This window comes from Equus quagga, chromosome 11 (assembly GCF_021613505.1).
Source record: "Equus quagga isolate Etosha38 chromosome 11, UCLA_HA_Equagga_1.0, whole genome shotgun sequence".
NCBI lineage: Eukaryota > Metazoa > Chordata > Mammalia > Perissodactyla > Equidae > Equus > Equus quagga.
In genome coordinates this window covers 68,878,237-68,898,414 of record NC_060277.1, presented here as the reverse complement: position 1 = coordinate 68,898,414, position 20,178 = coordinate 68,878,237, and the positions used below count along the sequence as shown (strand labels likewise).

Genomic DNA, 20,178 nt, shown 5'->3' with positions numbered 1-20,178 from the left:
CCAACCGGGGCGGCCAGTCGCGGCCCGGAGCTGTAGAGCTCGGCTCCTCTCCTTGCTAGGCCCGCACTCAGACCCGCGCGCCCTTGCTCGGCCATGGAGCCGACCCCCGACGCCGAGGAGGCGCGCACGGTGCGCGAGGCGCTGGGCCGCTACGAGGCGGCGCTGGAGGGCGCGGTGCGCGCGCTGCACGAGGACATGCAGGGGCTGCAGCGCGGCGTGGAGCGGCGCGTGGCCGAGGCGCTGCGCCTGGCTGGCCCGCTGGCGCGCACCGTGACCGAGCTGCAGCGCGACAACCAGCGGCTGCAGTCGCAGCTCGAGCGCTTGACGAGCCAGGTGGAGGCACTGGGCTTGGCGACCGGGCTGTCCCCCGCTGCCGGTACGCCTGGCACGCCCAGCCCTCCGCCCGCGCCCGGCGGCCGGGACCGCGCGCCCCGCCTGGGCACTGCACGCTTCGCCAGCCACGCCACCTTCTCGCTGTCCGGCCGCGGCCAGGTGAGCCTCGCGCAGCGTGGCCGCGGGTGCGTGTGCGCCGGGGGAGCCGGGCCCCGCGCTCTGGGGCCGCCCCTCTGCCCCGAGTGCGTGCGCCCGCTTGCGGCTGCTGGGCCGGGGCTGCCCCTCCGCCGGGCCTCGGGCGCGGGGGTCCGGCCGCCGCTCCGGAGTGGAAGAGGGCCGGAGAAGCGCTGTCTTAGCCTGCCCTCTGCACCTGTCTCTTGCCCCCTCCCTGCTTTGGAGCCGGGCCCGATGTTTGCCCTGAGTTCTGTCTCCTTCTCCCCTCTGTCCCATGACACTAAGGGCTTGGGCGCCGAGGTCTGGCTCCTGACCCTTCAACACCACCTGGGGCCTCGCGGGCGTGTTGGAATGGTCAGCAGCCCCTACTCCCCCCACCTCCGTTCACGCGCCCCCCGCGTTGCCGCTTCACTGAGGCCTGACGGCTCGTTTATTGATTAACCCAGAGTGAGAACTCAAGCCCTCGTGTGGGGGGGCGGGGCGGAGGACGCAGTCTGTTCAGGCTGCAGCCCCACCGCGCGTTTGGGAACTCGCAGGGGGTCAATCCCTCACCGTGAAGGGAGAGACGGGGAAACCAGCCTTGAGCAGTTTCCAGATTCCCGGGGTCACTTGCTGGCCAGAGGCCCACACTGCGTGGGGTGGGGTGGAGGCCGGTGTGGACCAGCCCGTACCCTGAGCATGGGGCCTCCTGGAGTGGCAGGTTAGAATGTTTCCGCTGTATGCTCAGTGGCCCTGAGGTGGGATTTTCCACTCTGCTCAGGCATATGTTCTGGGGTTGGGTTTCTGGGGTCTGGGTCTGGGTAGTCTGCACCTGCTGCCCCTCCTTGGTTCAATCCATCACACATTCAGATGATCCCTGTGAGCTGGGCTGCACCTAAGGGGGCCAGGAGGAGGATCACATTAGCCCTTGTCCTGGGAGGTCCCAGCTGGATGGGAGATGGCCCCAGATAGAGCAGGCCCAGCGCTGAGATGTTCTGCTCCAGACAGGACAGTCTCCTCCCGGTGGGTGTCCCAGGAAGGCTTTGTGCTGCTGCTGGCGCAGATGGGGGTGGTGTGGTGGTGTGCATTCAGCCTCGGGAAGGCTAAAAGGACTCGCTGGCCGGAGGGGAGCCTGATGGGTGTGAGAGCGGATAAGTGAGTTGTGAAACCCCCTGGATGCTGGGCAGTGGAGTCGGGCTTTGTCCCCGGGGGTGGGAGGTTCTTGAAGCAGTGCTGGTGGCAGAGCCCATGGGTGTTCCAGTGCTCCATGTGAAGTGTCTGGAAACCTGGATACACTTAACTCTGTCCTATGATATAAAATCACCACTGAGCACACAGGTGCCTGATAAACTGTGTCATCGGCTGTTTCTGAGGTTTTATTTTAATGCACGTTTGCTACGTGTCTGCTCATGGAAGCAGCTGCCTAAGTTTTAAGAAAAATAATAATCTCAGTCATATATGTGTATGCATACATGCATACATGTACATACGTGAGAAGATTTTTCCAGTGGGAATTGGCCGTTAGTCGTGTGGGGTGAGCTGGTCCTCTTGGTTAGGGGGGGGGTGGGTGAGGGGGGCAGGGCAGGGGAGGGACCGGGTCCTCCTTGTATCTGGCAAGCTCCCTCAAGGAGGGCTGGCTGGTTGGAGGGAGGCTGGGGACAGGGTACCTTAACTGTGATGGTCCGAGGAGGGAGGGGAGGACGGTCTGAGCCTGGGTGGTGGTGGGCGGCTGTAGAGCTGGGCTGCCCTGGGGAGAGGTCTCGGGGAAATCAGCAGAGTGAGAGAGTCCTTGGATGTGAGCACGGAAGCCGAGAGGAGCCCTGCCTGGGGACTACTGGGTTCCAGATCTGCTGGCGATGCCGGGTTCCCTTTGGGTCGTGCTGAGCTTGAGGGGCTGTGGGACATCCAGGCGAAGCTGTGCTGGAGGTGGAGTCATGGATCTTGTGCACAAGAGTGGTCACGGCCAGAGGTAAGGGAGATAGCAGGGCAGAGCTGGCGGCTGAAGCACTCGATTGGGCGAGGTCTTCGGGGCAGTGGCACAGAAGGAGATGGGGAGGCAGAGGAGCTGCCAGGGAGCTAGGAGGCACGGAGAGCGCTCTTAGAAACTGAGAGGGGGAGTCCTTCTGGAAGAAGAGTTTGGGGCTGAGCAGGAATGCTGCAGCCTGCTGGGGGCTGAGGGTGGAGACATACTCGGGGAGTAGGCTGCGGACTTCAGAAAGGCCTGAGGTGAAGTGGAAGGGCCAGCATAGCCTAGCACCGTGGGTGGAGGATGGTCAAGGTCTCCAGCGGGGCTGGAGGCTTCACGGTGCCCTGAGCACCAGCTTGCTCGGCCTGAGGCAGCTGCCAGACTCCAGAAGCACCGGTCCCACTTCTCTTGCAGCCTGCCTTCCAGGAGCGCCCACACAGGCTCCCAGCCCGCTTCTGGCGGTGAGGGTGCCGTGCGGAGCCATCCACATGTTCCTGCTCGTGTGCTGTGACCAGGAACACGGGATCGGGCTCTTGGTCACGAACAGGGGTTCGGGGCTCCGGGGGCAAGACTGGACGGAGTCGCGGCTGGGTGCCAGTGCGGCTGATCCTCTGTCCTCTCTTACTGCCCTGTCACAGGGGGGTCTAGGTGTGAGGGTCTCAGACACACATGTGAGACAGTGGTGGCTGCGGTCAGGCCTTGTGTAGGCTGGTTTGTTTACGCGGCCCCTCTGTAACAAGCACGAGCTTTACAGACCCCTGTTTTGAGACCCTTTTGCTTCCTGTTGTTTCAAACTGGGGACTGTGGGGCTTGGAGGTGGGTCATGCTCAGGATACAGATGTGCCCTGAATTCAGTGCAGAAAGAGTTGATCAAGTAATCCGCTTCTGAGTGCACAAACCTTGACTTTACTAGGTAGTGAGTAGCCAGGGAGGTTGTGAGAAGAGGGAGAGGGCAGGGCAGTTGGGTGGAAGTAATCAAGGAGGACTCCCTGTAGGAGGCCTCAGAACCTGCGGCAGACAGGAGCTGCTTTTGGTGCATTTGCTGTGAGGCCTTGGGGACATCTCCTCCCAGCTGGACTTCAGTTTCCTTGTATTGAAACCAAGGGGGATTGGCCCAGCCCTGTGGGGCCCCTGGTGCTGAGCAGGGCGGGTAGTTATAACAGTGACGTCAGCCCTGTTGGTCACAAAAGTGTGTACAGAGCTGCAGCTGTGGTCTGGTGGGTGGAGGGAGCCGGCTGGGGGCCTGCGGTTGATGGCAGCAGCCTGAGGCCAGGCCTGGCCCTGGAGGCTGGGCCAGAGTTGTTCCCTGAAAGTGTCCTCAGCTGAGCTGGAGCCCCCAGGTCCCCGTGGCCAAGGCAGTGGTGTCCGTCAGGAACCACTGCCAGGAGCTCGGTGTCGGGAGGCCGACCATGAGAGAAACCAGAGCCGCCTTATCTGCCTTCCTTTCCCAGACACACTGTGTGATAAGAGAGTTAAATGCTTCGGGGAGAAGTTTGAATCGAGGCTTTAGAACCGTGGTGTGAGCGAGGAGGAGGGCGGGGCAGCCGTGTTGTGCTCGCCAGCTCGGAATGGGGGTTCTGGTGCCTGCGGGCTGCGCTGGGTGTGCGAGTGTCCATGCAGGAGCCCGCATGGGGTCAGGCAGCACTGAGAATGCCCAAAATATCATTCCTACCCTCACAGGGTGTGAAAAATCTTCCCAGTGAGAAGGTCTCTGAAATCAGACTTTTTGCATCCCCGCCTCACCCCCCAGCCTTCCCAGGGTCCCTCATGGGCAGCCTCCCCCTTCTTTAAGACAAAGCCCAGATGGGAATCTGGGGGTGCTAGAGCCAGCTCAACAGGACCAGTGCCCGTCCCCAGGGCTCTCAGTGGTTTCCACCCTGGCCCCGCACAGGGGTCCCTCCCTGGTTCCCTTCCCTGTGGTGGAAGCAGGCTGCCCCACGAAGGAAGACCACTGGGAGAGCGTGCTGGCCCCCTGGGTGGCTTGGGGAGGGGGAGAAGTGCTTGCTCCAGCCCAGCTCCTTGGTTTAAGGGCTCAGGCCCCGTCGGGGTGGGTACCCACCCTCCTTTGCCTCCCCCTCATCTGGCTGAGACCGCAGGGCCCAGGGCTCACCCCACCCCAGGTCCTGGGTGACAGGTTTGTCTTGAGTTGACCTTTCTGCCCTCTGGAAGGCCAGAGCGCTTTGTGGACAGGGCCCTGGGTTGGGGTAGGAGACCCGAGTCCCAGACCTCAACTCTGCTGCTGCCTTTAGTCTCTGTGTGAGGTTAGAGGTGACCCCACCCCCTCCCCGGGCTTGTGTGATGATGGGTTGGAGGGTAGGTTCCAAATAGCCCCCTTGTCCGTTGGCCTGAGGTGTGGGCAGAGCCCTTTCCTTGGATGAGGAGTGGGTCCAGTCTCAGGGGTGGGGGAGTGAGGGGCAGGGGGACCCCAGTGTCTGGGCTCAACCCCCACCCCAGCTTCACTCCCCCTCCCAGCATGAGTTAGCTCCATCCCCTTTCCCTCCTCCATTAACTGGAGAGCCCTTGGCAGGATCCAGCTGGTCCAGAACCTACTTTGGGTCTGGTCGTGGCATCTGGTCCCCTGGGGCTTCATGGGGGGTGTTGGCCTGCAACGTGCAGGGGCGGGCGTCTGGGGGGGCCCCCCAGAGAGACCCACATTCCTGGGGAGATGGTTTCACCATCAGCCTGTCCCTCCGGGCCCCTGCCTGGACCTGTGAAACTTGTTGGACCAGAGTAGGGTGGGTGGGGGGACATGGAGACCCCAGAGCTGAGCCAGCCCCGGGGATGGGTGAGGGGTGGGGGGTTCAGGATGGACTGGCAGTCTCTCCTCCCCCTGCTGAGTTGGTCTCAAGTTGGCCCAGTGTAGCTCTAGGTGTGCCCTTCTGCTGGGGTGCCGGGAGATGCCCCCACCCTTCTCCATCGTTCCTGCCAGTGGGTGTGGCCCCTCCCCCTCCATCCTCCTGAATCGGGAGTTGAGGGTCGCCTCCTCCCCAAAGCCAGACTCTGAGTCCTGTCCTCTCCCACTTCCCCGGGGACGCCCCCTCCCGCTGCTGGAGCGCAAACCCCTTTCCCCCCTCCCCTCATGGCTAGTTATTGTGTCTTCTCCATGGCTCCTCTGCTTCTCCCCCAGGCCGTCTCCGGCCCCCACCCCCACCTTGATTCATCACCAGCGACGTCTTTTTGGCTAAACTCAGTGGACATTTTTTAGATCTCATCTGGCCCTTCTTTTCCTTGACCTGAGGCCACCTGTGGACGCCGCTGACCTGCCTGCCTTCCTGATGCACTTACCCAGCATTCTCCTGGTTCTCTTCCTAACCCGCTGCTGCTCCTTCTCGTTCTCCTCTGCAGACTCCTCTTCTGCCCCTTCAGGTGGTGCCTCATCCCGGCCCCGTCAGCCCCGAGCCAGCTCTTCCTCGGCTGTGCTCTGGAAGCGAGACTCCTGTTTCTCCATCCTTCCTCTTAAACTTCAGACTCAAGTATCCAGCTACCTCCTGACCTCCACTCCCTGATGCCTCAGGGGCACCTTACACTCAGCATGTCCAAAACTGAAGTCCTTGTTTTCCTACCAGTGCCACCTCCCTTCCTAGTCATGTCCCTCAGGCCGGAAGCCCAGGCTTGGAAGAGGCATGACGTCCTCCCCTCCCTCCACATCCACCCTCTTGCCCCCAGGTTCTGAGTCCTTATTGCCCTTTACCTTTCTACTGCCCATTTCCTCCTTCCATGCCACTGTCTCACTGGCTTCTGACTGATGTTCCTACACACAGAGCTGACGACCTTCAGCTCCTTCTTGTCCAAGGAGTCAAGTCCAGGCTCTGGGGGCTGGCACCTTGGGCTGTGTGGTGCTTCTGCAGACACCAGATCAGAATGCTTTGTGCCTCGATGTCTGTCTACCTTTGCAGACACTAGTCTCTCTGCTGGGAATACCCTCCCCTCCTCGTCCACCTGGCTTATTCTCGGCTTGGCTCAGGTCCCCCTGCCTCTGGGAAGCCCTCCCTGGCCCACTGGGCTGGATGAAGTCTGTCTGAGGCACGCACTCTCCTGCTGGCTCAGCAGTGGCAGCTTGTGGTCCTGACTCCCCTATCAGGCTGATTCCCCCATGGCAGGGTGGCCACTTCTTGCCCTGGTTGCAGGGGTGGGTGAGCTGTCTGGGGCCAGGAAAGGGCTTTTGTCATCTGGGAAACTTGTAGACAAGGGGACCAGCCTGGAGGCATCTAGAGAGAGGTACAGCCAACCTCCCAAGCCACCCATCATGGGCTCTTACTGGAGCCCCAGGTAGGGGTTGGCCTCGGTCACCTTTTTGCCAGACAGACCCCACCAGCCTTACAGACACTGTGAGCCCTGCCTTCCTCCCTCACTGTGAGAAGGGCAGGACCGCGGTTGAGGAGAATGTTCCTCCTGGCCGCACATCTCAGCTGTTTCTGGTTGTGTAACCTTGGACAGGGCACATCCCCACTCTGAGCCCTGGGGTCCCATCTGTAAAATGGGGCTGGTCACACCTATCTGGGAGGACAGAAGCAAGTTGGTTTAAGTGGCATGTCCAGAAAAAGGGCCTGCCACTTGGTAGGTGCTCAAATGGCACTTGTATAGCCTGTTCCGATATCTCAAACAGGGACACTGAGACCCAGAGGGGTCATGACCTGACTCAGGTCACACGGTGGGTGGTGGTACAGCCAGGATGCCAGGCTCTCCTGATGGCTCTTGGTCTTGGCTCACTCTCTGTACTGCCTCCCACAACTGCTGTAGCCCAGAGGGGTTGGAGGGGCCGCATGGAGCCGATCAGGCCCTTGTACTCCAGACGTCTGGGCAAATCTCGTGACCCTGCATCCGGTGAAGAGTCCTCAGCGTGAGGGCACCAGTGCCCATCATCAGCCTAGAAGGACCTTATGTCTCTGGGTTTCAACGGCTCCCACACAGGCGGCCATGCCTCCCTGCCCAGCTGGGATGAGTGGGGGCCAGGCTTTCCAGACCCAGGTCATCTGGTCCAGCCTGGGGGAAGTGGGGGAGCCAGCTTGCACACTCCTTCGGAACCTTCCACCTTGACCTTTGTCCCTAGCATTTTTGGGCTCTGGGATGAGTTCAGTGGCAGCCTCACAGGCTCCCAGGGGCTCAGCAGCTGGGGCTGGGTCTGCCCCAGCTTGCTGTGTGACCTCGTCCTTCTTGGGGGTGGGCTGTCTCACACGTGAGTGCCATTCGCCCTGCCAGAACCAGGAGGGGCTTGGGAGAGCAATGTTGGGAGTGGACTGCTGGTCCTGGCTGGGGCCTCTACAGTGTTCGTGTCTCTCTAGAGTGTGGATCATGCTGATGAAGCCAGTGACTCAGAGATGAGGAGGACCTCAAACTCGTGCATCATCGAGAACGGGCACCAGCCGGGGGCAGGTAGGGGCCGGCGACAGAGGATGGGTGGCTGGGTAGGTATGGGGATCGGAGCCTCGGCCGTGCCTCTGTGCCAGGCCGTCCCTTGGCTGGGATGGGGGACTTGAGCCTCAACTCTAATGGGTGGAGAGGCTGCCCGGAGAGCAGCTTCATTCAGTATGAAGCAGAACTTTTTAAACAGAGAGGGAAGTGGGAAATCTTGAAAGGTAGTGAGCTTCCCTGTTTCTGGAGGAATGCAAGCAAGGGGCTGAGGAATTGTCCACGCACTGAACAGGGTAGAGAGTGGACTGATAAACCAACTAGTATTTAATGAGTGGGCTGTGAGGGGAAGTTGGAGCAGATGGCAGCTCTGGTTGGAGCAGTGAGAGGACCCCAGTAGGGGGAGATCAGGGAGCTGGAGTGGTCAGGGAGGCCTTCCTGGAGGAGGGGGGAAGAGGGTTCACGGAGGCTGGAGTCCTCCTGGGGGGTCTGAGGCCCCTGTGGATGCCGTGGCTGACTGCCCCCACCCCTGCTGGTCCCATGTTCCAGGTCCAGGCGATGGACCCCCTGAGGCTTCCCAGTCGTTCCCGGCACCAGAGCCCCTCAAACCTCGCCCTGTGAGCCTCTCCTTGCGGCTGCCTCACCAGCCCGTCACAGCTGTCACCCGAGTCTCCGAGAGGTTCTCTGGAGAGACCTCAGCTGCAGCTCTCTCTCCCACGTCTGCCGCCGTCCTGGGGGGCCTCGGCTCGAGCCCCAGCGAGGCTGTCACACCCTGGACTTCCAGTCCGAGTGGTAGGAGCAGGAGGGCAGCCTAGGGGGAGAGCCTGGCCTGGGGGCAGACCCCACCGCGAGGTGGGAGGGCGGGCAGGGGCTTGGGGGGGTTGCTGAGAGACTCCGAAAACCTGGGGCCAAGCCCCAGCGCCCCTTCTGCCTGTCACCGCGCCCCTCTTCCCTAGCCCGTCTGCTCCATCAGCTGGGGCCCGTCCTTGCCTGGCTCCTCCCCTGGGGAAGCTGTGAGATAGCATCACCCCCGCGGGAGACGACCACAGCTTTCAGTACAGGTCGAGGCTGTGCTTAGAAGGGGGCCTCTTACCCTGCAGGCTTCGGCGCCATCCCCCAGCGTCTGTCTTGGGCCTGTGGTCAGGCCTCAGTGGTGTGTCCTTGGTGGGTCTGTGTGGGCTTCCAAAATTGAGGGCTCGGGAACAGAGTGTTTGCTGGATATGCAGCCCAGGAGGCCCTGGGCCCTGTGCTCTCAAAAGCAGGTGGGGACACTTTAAAAGACCTCTTTGATGTCATTGCTCTATGTTCCCAACCTCCTTTCTCCTCAACTGTTGGCCGAGGGGGCGGGAGGCAGGCAGTGGCTGGCCCTCCCCAAGGCCAAGGTTTGTTATTTCTCTCCCTCCCTTTGTCCCGCAGAGAAGAACTCTCTGCCACGGTCTTTGTCGAGCTCTGGCTATGGGGCAGTGACGGCAGGCAGGAGCGACAACAGGTGAGTCAGGCCCCCTGTTCCCGGTAGGTGGGGTCGTCACTGCCCCTCAGCTTCTGGGCTTTGCCTTGGACCCAGGCTGCCCAGGACCCTGCCGGGCGTTCCCTGTGCTGACCCCAGGAGGAGGCACCCTCCTTGGCTTGTGGCCTCTGGAGAACTAAGGCAGCAGGGTTGCTGGGTGGGGTTTGGGCAGGGGAAGGAGGCAGTGGGGCCTCGTGGCGAGTTTGGTTTGAAGAAAGATGGCTGCAGGCTGGTCTCTCTGTGAACCCTACAAAGCAAGTCTGTCCAAGGATTGGAAGGGGTGTCTCAGTCCCCGCAGAAGGAGGGACGGTGGGAGGACCTCCCATTTTCCTCTTCATCCATCCGGGCTGGCTGGGGTCCCTCAGAGCCGGGTGCTTCCTGCGCGTGGACCAAGGGGACGCCTGGAGAGGCCTGGGCTGGGGCAGGTCTGCGGGGCCTTCCCTGAGGTGTAGGCCACCTCCTGACCTGTGGTTGTCCCCATACCCCCCCAGGCCAGCTGGACTGTGATTGGAGCTAAGGGGGAGGTAGGGGGCTGGCTTGGCTTTTTTTTTTTTCCTTTTAATAATAAAAGGAGAATTGTGACTTTCTGGCAGACTGTTCCAGGGAGAAAACAATGGGGGTCTTATGTCGTGGTGGTGGGGGGGGCCCGGTCCTGGTGGGCCTGGTTCTGAGGACACCTCCTGCCCACGGAGGATGCCCCCTGGCCGCCCCAGGCATTGCCACCTGCCAGGGTGTCAGTGTTCCCAGAGAGGGGGCCCACTGCTGGCCAGGCCTGCTTGAGACAGCAGCGCAGTTCAGAAAACCTGCTGAACCGGTTGGGACTGGAGTGAGTGATGCTTCCTCTCTGCCTGTAGCCCCATTGCTGCTTCATTTCACACTCAGTGGGGTGGGGGACCCTGGGGCCTGTGTGAGCCAGTGACGGCTGGATCTATGTTCCTGACACAGCGGTTCTCTCCTCAGCCCACCTCTGGTGACACCACCCCAGTCGCCCCCATCCACGCAGCCACCAGCCACGACTCAGGCCCCTCGCCAGGGGGAGCGTCGCCGGGAGCTGGTGAGGTCGCAGACACTGCCCCGCACCTCGGGGGCACAGGCCCGGAAGGCGTTGTTTGAGAAATGGGAGCAGGACACAGCGAGCAAGTACGGACCTCCCCCCCCCAGACCAGGCCGGGCCCCAGAGTAGGCTCAGACCCAGACTGGGGTCAGGTAGACACAGCACAGCAAACCTGGCCCTGTCCTATTCTCCAGGGGCCGGTTCCCCAAGAGGTGACCTCTCAGGCAAGACACAGGTCAGGGCTGGGCTACCGGGTGGGCTGGGGGGCAGGGAGCCAGGTAAGGCTGGATGAGAGCCCCCCCCCACCAATTGCCAGAGGGGCCCCGGACCGCCCTCCTTTGGTTTTGGGGCCTGAGTAGGGAGACCGGACGGGCAGGAACTGGGAGGTGACACAGTGGAACCTGAGTGCCTACTGGCCCCCATCATGCCTCAAACCCCCTGTTGGAGATGGGATCCGCCTTTGTACCTTTATCCAGCTCTCCTGTCAGTGCATGGTAGTGATGCCTATTATGTGTGGCCCAGGCCTGTGTGATGGTGAAGACAACCCCCAGTCCTGGCCCCTGAGGCTCTGACTCTAGTGAGGGCAGCTGACCCCGGAAGTGTCCCCACTGACCCAGACAACCCGATCTCAGCTGTTAGGGAGGATTCTGGGGCCCGGAGGAGGAGACCCTCCCTCCCGGCGAGGAAAGACCATCAGGGAGGACAGCCTTGGAGGAAGGCTCAGAAGGCGGATGGGATAAAGGGAAGGGGGAAGTGTGTTCCATCCAAAGGGCGGGGCCACAGGGCCACGCTGGCTCAGGTCCTCTGTCCCAGGATTGCCAAGTGACCCCCAGTTCCCAGTATGGGGAATAAATAGGGGACCCGAGGCTGCCAAGGGGGTTTGATCCTGGCAGATCTATCAAGGGAGGCTGTGTGGCTGGTCTGCACGGCTCATGCGTGGACATGGGTGTGGGGTGAGGGAGGCCACGTGCTAGCAGAGTGGGTGGGGGTATCTTCCTGGTGGTAGGAATGGTCGGGGCCTCCCCGGCCTCTGGGAGGAGTTGGCTGCTGAGGGGCGGCCCCACAGCCCCCACGGCAGCCCGCCCTTGCTCCGCAGGGGGAAAGGCGAGTCGCGGGCGAAGCTGAAGCGGTCGCAGAGTTTTGGCGTGGCCAGCGCCAGCAGCATCAAGCAGCTCCTGCTCGAGTGGTGCCGAAACAAGACTCTCGGCTACCAGGTGAGTCCAGCGTGCCACCCCGGCACCGGGACCCCCGGGCAGAGGCTTGACGGAGCACCACCCCTGCTCTTGTTTGCCTGGCCAGGGCAGGAACCCCAGGCTGGGGCGGAGAGGTAGGAGCTGGAGAAACTGTGCCTCCCGGTCGGTCCCCAGCTGCCCCCAGCAAGTGCTTGGAAATCCCGAGAATCCCACGTCTGCCTGAGCAGCCTGGTTTAGTGCCCCTTCCGGGGTGAGGTCTGGCGACTATGGCTCATAGAGCTGGGTGGGTGGTAGCCTTGGGAGAGGCTGGGAGAATCTGCTGGTGGGGTTGAATTGGGTGGGGGGGAGCTGCATGCCCCACTCTCACCTCCGGGCCTTGGCCTTGCCTCGTTGGCAGCACGTGGACCTGCAGAACTTCTCCTCCAGCTGGAGCGACGGGATGGCCTTCTGCGCCCTGGTGCACTCTTTCTTCCCTGACGCCTTTGACTACAGCGCCCTGAGCCCCACGCAGCGGCAGAAGAACTTCGAGCTGGCTTTCACCATGGCCGAGTGAGTATGGCGGATCTTGCTGGCTGCCAGCCCCGGCCCAGTCGCTGAACCTGACCTCTGCCCCGGTGGAGCTCGGGGGCGGGCAGGATATGGAGCAGCTGTCCACAGAGCCGAGGACCCTGAGGCCGTCCAATCTGTCTGCCTCGTGTACAGATGGGGAGGCTGAGGCCTGGAGCAGGGGGATTTGCCTGCGTTCCTTAGCACGCGGTGCTAGAGTGGGGCTCTCTTCCCAGTGGACCTGCCCTCTTTGCTGTGTTCCTGGCTTCTGGAGGGCAGTCCGGGAGCCCAGGGGGGTTGGGTCCCCAGAGCACTGAGCCTGTGCTCTCCGGGCTGGTGGAAGATGCAGTTGCTTGGGAGAGCCACAGCTTCTATCAGCAGAAAATGGAGTAAGCTCTGCCTGGGGGACGTGTCAGAAACTTCTCCAATGAGTAGATTTTGCTCCTCTAAACACTGTTCTAGCGTTTGACATGAAACTGCTTACCTTCTTAAGACCCGCTCGTAGGGAGAAGATTGGGCGGGAGCGATTCTGGGATCCAGAGGTGCTGGGGAAGCCGGTTTGGGGTTTGGTTATTGGCTGAGGGCAATCCCCAGGCATCGGGAGAGTGGCGGAGCAGGGGTTCTGGTGGGGCACATTCAGGCTGAGTGGGTGAGAAGGGTTCACTAAGGGACTCCTGCGAAGGTGTGAGCAAGAGTGAGGGAATCGAGCCAGGTGTGGCGCCGCACCCTCGGGGGATCAGCCTGAGGTTCTGGAGCCGGGGAGCAGAGCTGCGTGGAGAGGGCTGGCTGCTGGCAGCGCAGCTTTTGGGCAATGGATGCAACCAGCTCACTGTGACCTGGCAGGAGGGAGCGGGGAATAAATACTCTCCCCCCGCCCTCCTCCTGCCTCATGCCACGGCCTCCTGTTGGCTGAACAGGGTCAGAAAGCAGAGGGCAAGGAGCTATCACTGTGGTCCATGGAGGCCCCCAGGGCAGGCACAGGGCACAGATGAGGTGTTCAGGCTGCCTGATGCTAAGCTTCGTGGAATTAAGGGGAGGAAGGCCTCCCCAAAGGCCTTCTCTCCTGCCTGCCTGTCTTTGTGCCCGGGGCTGTAAGCCTCTGTGATCCCTCGCTGCCTGACCACCTTTGTTTCTAGTCTGCATTCCCTGTGTGCGTGTCCAGGAGGAGCCCTCACCCCAGACCTTGCCTGCCTCCTCATTCTTTTCCCAGCCCAGCCTCCCAGCCCCAATAGCAGCGCCCCACACCCGGCCCTGAGCCTGGCCAGCGAAGGAGTGGGAGCCAGCCACTTACGAGACCCACACTTGGTATTGTGGTCTCGCCTTGAGCTGGGCAGCTGGCCTCTCTGGAGCGGCAGCTCTCGCTCTGGGGGCGGAATGGAGACTGGCTCCCAGCGCCTTGGCCTGAGTTGTTGGAATATCGGTATTGGCCCCTGTCGTGTTGTCGGATGACGCGCTTGGACTCTCGGCCCCCTTGGGGTCATAAGAACTCCTTGTATACTTTAAAAGCCTTCTCTTTCTTGGCTGCTTGGGATTAGCTGTCATCCTAATTGCAGAAACAGCTCTGGATGGAGCGTGTTATGCAACTGGATCCAGACGATGGGGAAGTAGAGCCAAGTGTAAGGCACAGCGTTGGGGAGGGGGTGCCTCACTGGGAGGAGGCCCAGCTGCTCGAAGCCTGGAAATGGCCACTGTCAAAAATCAGACATCAGAGTATGCGGGGCCTGGGCTCGGATGCAGGCACCCCAAGACCCACCCCAGCGAGAGGAGGCTGCACTTGGCTCACAGAGTTCTTCTCCATCAAGTCCGTGGGCCCCGTGGTGCCGTCTCATGCCTTGGCTGCCATGGTTACGCTGAACCCTGGACCAGGCTGGGCTGTGGCAGGGAGAGGGAGCCCTGGGCCGCAGCGTTGTGGCCCTGCACCCCTGCTCGAAGGGAACACAGCTTCCCTTGGCAGCTGGAGCAGAGGCAGTTCGTGGCTGCGCTTTCCCAGCACGAGGTTTGAGCTTGCAGAGCCTCCAGACTCCACACAGATGTTTCTTCTATTCCTGCCCTGGGGGGCGGGCAGTGGTGGAGGCTGCTCCAGGTTTTGCCCCCCTCCTCCCCAGAGCAAACCATGGCTGAAAAACTGGGCCCCGCCTCCCCGTGGCCTGAGCCTGCTGCCTGCTGGGGAGGGGAGGATGGTCCATGGGGCCCCTGAGATGAGTTCTTGCATTTCTGCTGACTCGAGGGGCGGAGAGGGGCACCCACGGCGGCCTGTGTGGGGAGCTTGCTCAGAGTCTGGGCAGGGAGATGGTCTCGCAGGTACACGGGGAGAGGGCTGGGAAGGTGGGCTTGCTCGAGGCCTCTGGGAGGACAGCAGCTTGGATCACCTAGTGTCTGGGACAATAGGCTGGCTAGGAAAGCTGGAAAGAAAGCACAGGGACACCTGCTCAAGGATGCTGGCTACCTGTGTCTTAACAGATATCCTTCGGTTCACCAGCAAAAGCCAAGCAGACACGCGGGGCTGTGGGAGCCACGGAGTGCCCTTAGGGCAGCAGGATGGAGCTATGAAAGGCACCTTGGGAGCAGGCAGTGTGGGATGGGAGGAGCTGGCCTCTGATGAAGGCACAACCTTTGGAAGGGGAAGGAGGACATGGATGGGGTGCCCAAACATCGGGTCCACCTCACATCAGGAAGGCAGTGTTTCCAGACCCTCTCAGGAGCGAGTGCCTTCAAGGCACAGAGATGTATCAGTAACCCACGGAGTGAAAGTGGTTTGTGCTGCCCCTCCCCCAGCAGTTTACAGTCCCAAAGATTCCCCGCAGCCTAATCTGTGCGAGTGATGCGGTGTTGACAGCAGAGTGACTCCCTTTGTGGGACAGGTGTTCAGGACTTGGAAGGCGGGAGGACCGCCCCTTTCATGGGTACCTGACCCTCTGCACCCTTCTCCCCACATCCCCGGAGCCCGCCGTGCGGCCTGAGGCCCCCACTTGCCCTGCGGGGAATGTGTCCTGCTCTCGGGTTACACGGGCCCGAAGGGGCTTCCAGGCTATTTGTAGGGCCCATGTGTCTCTGTCTAAAACCAGAGAGGAGACTGTAGTCCAAGCCCTGGCATCCTGGTCTGCATTTAGAGAGGGCTTAAACAAATAAAAATAACCCCTCCAGCCCCTCCTCCATCTGCCTTCCAGGCCAGCCCTGTGGTGGCCGAAGATTACAGTGGCTAGGAGTCAGAGAAACCCCCTAAACCTCCTTCAACCCCAGACAGAGTGGGCCGAGGAAGTCCGCTGAACATCGGCGGCAGCACATGCTCCCTGGGGTCTTGCTGTGCAGCGACATGGGAGGGATTCGTACTTTCTCCTTTGGACTATTCCATGTTGTTTGAATTGTTTAAAACAAGCTTGTCTGATTTTTACAAAAGCAGGTTTTTAAAAAAATTTAAAAGGCAATTGGGGCCTCTGATATGTTGAGACTTAAATATTTTTATGAAAGTCCGTGTTGATCATCCTTTTCCTTTCCTCATGTCCTGTCTCAGGAGCTGTGTCTGCAGCTTCTGGGAGTCCTGGTGTTGCCGTCGTAGCTGGCTGGGGTGGGGTGCGGACCAGGTGGAAGTGGCCCAGCCCCCTGGTTGTTTTGGGGGAAGCCGGGCACCTTGCCCGAGGCTTCCTGTCTGGGCAGTAAGGGTGATGCCGGGGTAAGGCCTCAGTGCCCATCCCGATCGCCACCCCGATGGTGAAGACTTGCTGCCTGGGCAGGGGCAGGGCTGTCATTCCTCCAAGGGCAAATGCAGCCTCAGGGATGAAGAAGGGTTGGCTCCCTCTCCCTGTGTGGGTTGCACACACCTGGAACGTGCCAGCAATTCTGAGTTCCTGCGGTGAAGAGGGCGAGAAAGAAACTAGAACCAGCTCCGAGGAGAGGGTCCCATGTACCCTTTGGACACGCACCGAAAGAACCAGAGATGTGTAGATTCATGGAAAGACGTGGATATGAAGATTCTCTTCCCACATGTTTCCACTCTTTTGGGTGGAAAAAATTAGACTGAGAATAGCCATGTGGGACCAATAGGTAGAAAGTACCAAGAGGCAAAATAGGATTAGAAACAGAAAGGAAAACTTTCTCAAGGCCAGAGCCATCTGCGGAAGGCTTTGAGCTGTCCTTGGAGGAAGTTAGGGCCGCTTCCCTGGACCTGGAGGTGAGCAAGCCGCAGAGAGCCTTGGTGCTGCTGATGGGGATGTTCGGAGGGTGAGATTACTCTTCTTTCAAGGCTGAGGTTTGGATTTCTGATGCCGCCCTCATTGAACATGGGTGACCGCTGCGGCCCCTGCTGTCAGTGGCGATAACCGGACACGTGCAGAAGCTGCTCACACACACCTGGGATCCTCTGACAGCGGCCCCAGGTGGGCGGTGGGGGGGTGGGGGAACGCTCCCTGTGCTGCAGGTGTGGAGGAGGGCAGCAGATGCTAAGCTGATAGCTCAGGAAGGTGAACTCAGGGCCCTGCCTCTCAGAAAGACTCAGCTTTTCCGTCCTTGACCATCGACGAAGTACCTTTGCATGCCTCTCCTCATCAGACCACTGACTTTCCTGACTCCAAGCCCTGCCATAGCCGATCCGGGGGAGCGAGGGTGCCCACTCAGTGGGCCGGACCCACTCACCACCCCACGAAGCTGCTGGATTCCCTTACAGGCCACCTGCTCCAAACCGAGGGGGAGGCGGCGATGGGATCCGAGACCGATGCCTCCGTTTCACCTTGACATTTGGTTTCTCATAGGAGGCCTGGGGTGGGGCCAGCACCATAGAGCAGGGCCCCGGGCTAGTGGACGGTCCTTGTCTTTGGAGGACATGGCCCCAGAAGCCGGTGGGGACTGGTAGAAAGTGCTGCTTGAATCACACAAACGGGCTCACGAGCTCTGGGGTCCGAGCCACATGGAGGCACACAACCCTCCCCACCGTCACGCCCCCCGCCCCCGACCCGCCAGCTCGCTGGGAGGGGGAGTGGAGATGGGAATCTGATTTTCTGCTAAGGAAATGGCACAGAGAGGTGAAGCGAATGGCAGAGGCAGGATCTGACCCCAGTTATTTAGATTTCAAATTTGGGCCTCTTTTCCCCCATGCTCCTCTCTGCTTTTTAAAGTGAGTCATGATAATAAAAACAGCACCAGTAATGATCTCTAATGTTGACTGAACTCTTTCTGTATGCCGTTCCATCTGGTTGGCACGGATTAGCTCAGTAATCCTCACACCATGCTGTGACGTGGCTGTTATTCCAGATGGGGAAACTGAGGCCCAGAGAAATTAAGCGTCTTGCCCAAAGTCACAGCTAGTAAGGATGGCGCTGGGATGTGAACCCTGGTGCGCATGCACTTATCCACGTGGGAACAAAGAGACTGGGGCCTGGAACCACGAAAGTGCGCACAGCGGTTGGAGGAAGGACACTGAGGGTTGGACCGACTGCCATCATTTTTGCTCTTTGGGTTCTGCCTGATAGCGTCAGGCCAGCCACATCTGGCGCCCAGGAGAAGCATTGCTTGGTGTTCCTGAGGTGCCTTAACTGTGGGTCCTCACCTTCCCGCCTCCACGAGACTCAAAGCCGGGCCTTCATTCCCCTCCCAGCTGGGAATGGCCCAGGCAACAGCTTTCTCTCCAGCCCAGAGAAAGCCCCTGCTCGCACACGCATCTACGCCCGTGTGCCAAGAGTTAAACCAGTGATTCCCAGGGCGTGAGGCACAGAGCCCTAGGCGGGGGTCGCAGGATGGTTTTAGGCAATTTTTTAAATTTCACATTGTGACCCATCAGCAGATAGTAAAATCAATTTAGTGGTTCGTGACTAGCATTAAAAAAAAAAAAAAAAAAGATGGGGAGAGAAATAAAGATGAAATTTTAGAGAGAAAACATGGGTAGTAGAAAGGGTCAGTATTTTTGCGAAACTATTTCTGCTTCTGTGTATGTGTGCTGAATCGTGATGAAAAATCTCTAAAACTGTGGGTCATGGTAAAAAAGAGGTTTCTAAACATTATTTTAGGAGGGAGGTGGGTGAACTTATTTTTTACTTTATTCATTTTACATTTACTTTTATAGGTCATGCTGATTTTCCATAGACTGCTGATATACCTTGTTTTTTTTTTTTTGAGGAAGATTAGCTCTGAGCTAACATCTGCTGCCAGTCCTCCTCTTTCTTTGCTGAGGAAGAGTGGCCCTGAGCTAATATCCGTGCCCATCTTCCTCTATCTTATATGTGGGATGCCTGCCACAGCATGGCGTGCCAAGTGGTGTCATGTCCGCACCCGGGATCCGAACCGGCGAACCCTGGGCTGCCCAAGCAGAATGTGTGCACTTAACTGCTGTGCCACTGGCCGGGCTGGCCCCTGAGTATTTTTTTAGTGAAATTTAATTTTGGAATTAAATTTTTATTAATAGAAATGGGCCTAAATTAGTAAATTTTTTAGTGGAATTTAATTTCGTGATATTTAATTTCACTAAAAATTGACATAAAGTTAGTCTAGTTAAACTAATCAAAATATGAGTGGTATAGGTGGTTCCTGGATGTGGGAGTTTGGAAAACACTGCGTTAGACTGTGTGACTCCTGGGGTCCCTCAGGGGTTATCTGCATCCCCTCCTGGGGCTCTTGGGGACCCCCAGCTCCAGGCTGGTTCTGTCCTGGGCAGTGATGACAGCTGTGCTGCGGGGGCTGCCTGGCAGCCGGGCCCGTGGTGCTGATGGCGCTCTGTGTTTCAGGAACCTGGCCAACTGCGAGCGCCTCATCGAGGTGGAGGACATGATGGTGATGGGCCGCAAGCCGGACCCCATGTGCGTCTTCACCTACGTCCAGTCGCTGTACAACCACCTGCGTCGCTTTGAGTGAAGCCCCTTGGGCCCGAAGAGCCACCCCAGGAGGCGACTGTGGGGCCGCTCGTGTCCCCGCGTCAGGATGACCCCTGAGAACAGTTGCAATGCGGTGTGAGCGCTGTTTGCTCTGTGGTGTGTGACTGCGCTCCTGGCCGCCGGGCTGTGTGACGGAGCCAACGTCCCGCTGAGCTGCGCTTCGACCCATCACAGCCCAGGGCTCCAGGGAACAGGAAAAAGTACCCAAGAGAGAGAAATTGGTGCTAAGTAATTATCTTCCTTAAAAAAAACGCTTGTCTGTAGATGCCGGCACTCTCAATCACAATCTTGCCTCTGGTGAATCCGATTCCTTGGCTTTACAGGGTTACGTTGATTACTGAGTGTTTTTTATCAAAATACCCAGAGTTTTTGACTTCCTCACACTATTGTGGGTTCCTTTCCTCCCTCCCTCTGGGCCAGTGCCAGGAAACAGACCGCTTAATCAGCAGCTTGACAAAGACGACCTACCGAAGTCTTGGGAAGAAACACTTTAATCACTCCCAGGTCCCAGGCAACAGATGACCTTCAAGTCACCTCGGCTCTCTGGGGAGATGGGAAGGCCCTCGCCCAGTCCCAGCGCGCTCCTGTCCTTCCCGGGAGGCCCCACAAGTGTTTGGCTAAGAATAGGCTCTCGTGAAGTTAACACTTTTGGGGACGGACGGGCCCTTTGTGCAGAGAGGTAGTTTGTATTCACAGCTTTTTTAGGGGATTGGCTGCAGATATTTATAAAAAGTAACTCCATCTGTACCGTTGACCATTTGTACATAAAAAGATGTGTCGAACTTCGCTTGGGATTTGTTGTTTCTGTTTCGGAGAGGTGGGGCCCGTGAGTGAGGGATTTGGCACGCATTCCAAATGAACGTCTTAAATCCCCCCCCCCCTTAACTCTTTCTGTGCTTCCATCCCTGCCCGGGAGGTGGAGGTCCCACTTGCGCTCTCTCCATCTGCCTGTCAGTCGCCCATCTCTGTGTTGTGGAAGGAGCGTGAACCCACAGTCCCCCACTGCGGGTCTGTCCCTGGATGTTGACTGCCGTATCTATGATAAACAGTGGCCCAGGACGGCAGGTTGTCGGGTGGTCCCCCACGTGAAGGAAGCCCGTTGAGGGGCACTGGTTTATTTTCACAGCTGTTTGGGGGGTAGGCTTTCAATAGAACATTTTTAGATTCTGTAAAGCCACAGCCTTTAGCTTATTCCAGAACCGTTTGCTAATTGGGTTGGA

General features: G+C 59.4%; 1 protein-coding gene across 2 annotated transcripts; it reads left to right on the top strand.

Annotated features, from left to right (window-relative positions):
- Positions 1-9: 9 nt before the first annotated feature.
- On the top strand, positions 10-19,745 carry SMTNL2 (smoothelin like 2). 2 transcript variants are annotated; one of them, XM_046677754.1, is made up of 9 exons: positions 1,327-1,509; positions 2,332-2,455; positions 7,735-7,825; positions 8,351-8,593; positions 9,218-9,290; positions 10,269-10,448; positions 11,459-11,576; positions 11,953-12,104; positions 18,812-19,745. In XM_046677754.1, exons 1-9 carry the CDS (start codon positions 1,445-1,447, stop codon positions 18,936-18,938), a joined length of 1,173 nt encoding a protein of 390 aa, XP_046533710.1. In that variant the 5' UTR covers positions 1,327-1,444; the 3' UTR covers positions 18,939-19,745. The 2 variants fall into 2 exon arrangements, with proteins under 2 accessions (XP_046533709.1, XP_046533710.1); XM_046677753.1 differs by lacking the exons at positions 1,327-1,509; positions 2,332-2,455 and adding an exon at positions 10-492.
- The last annotated feature ends 433 nt before the right edge of the window (positions 19,746-20,178 follow it).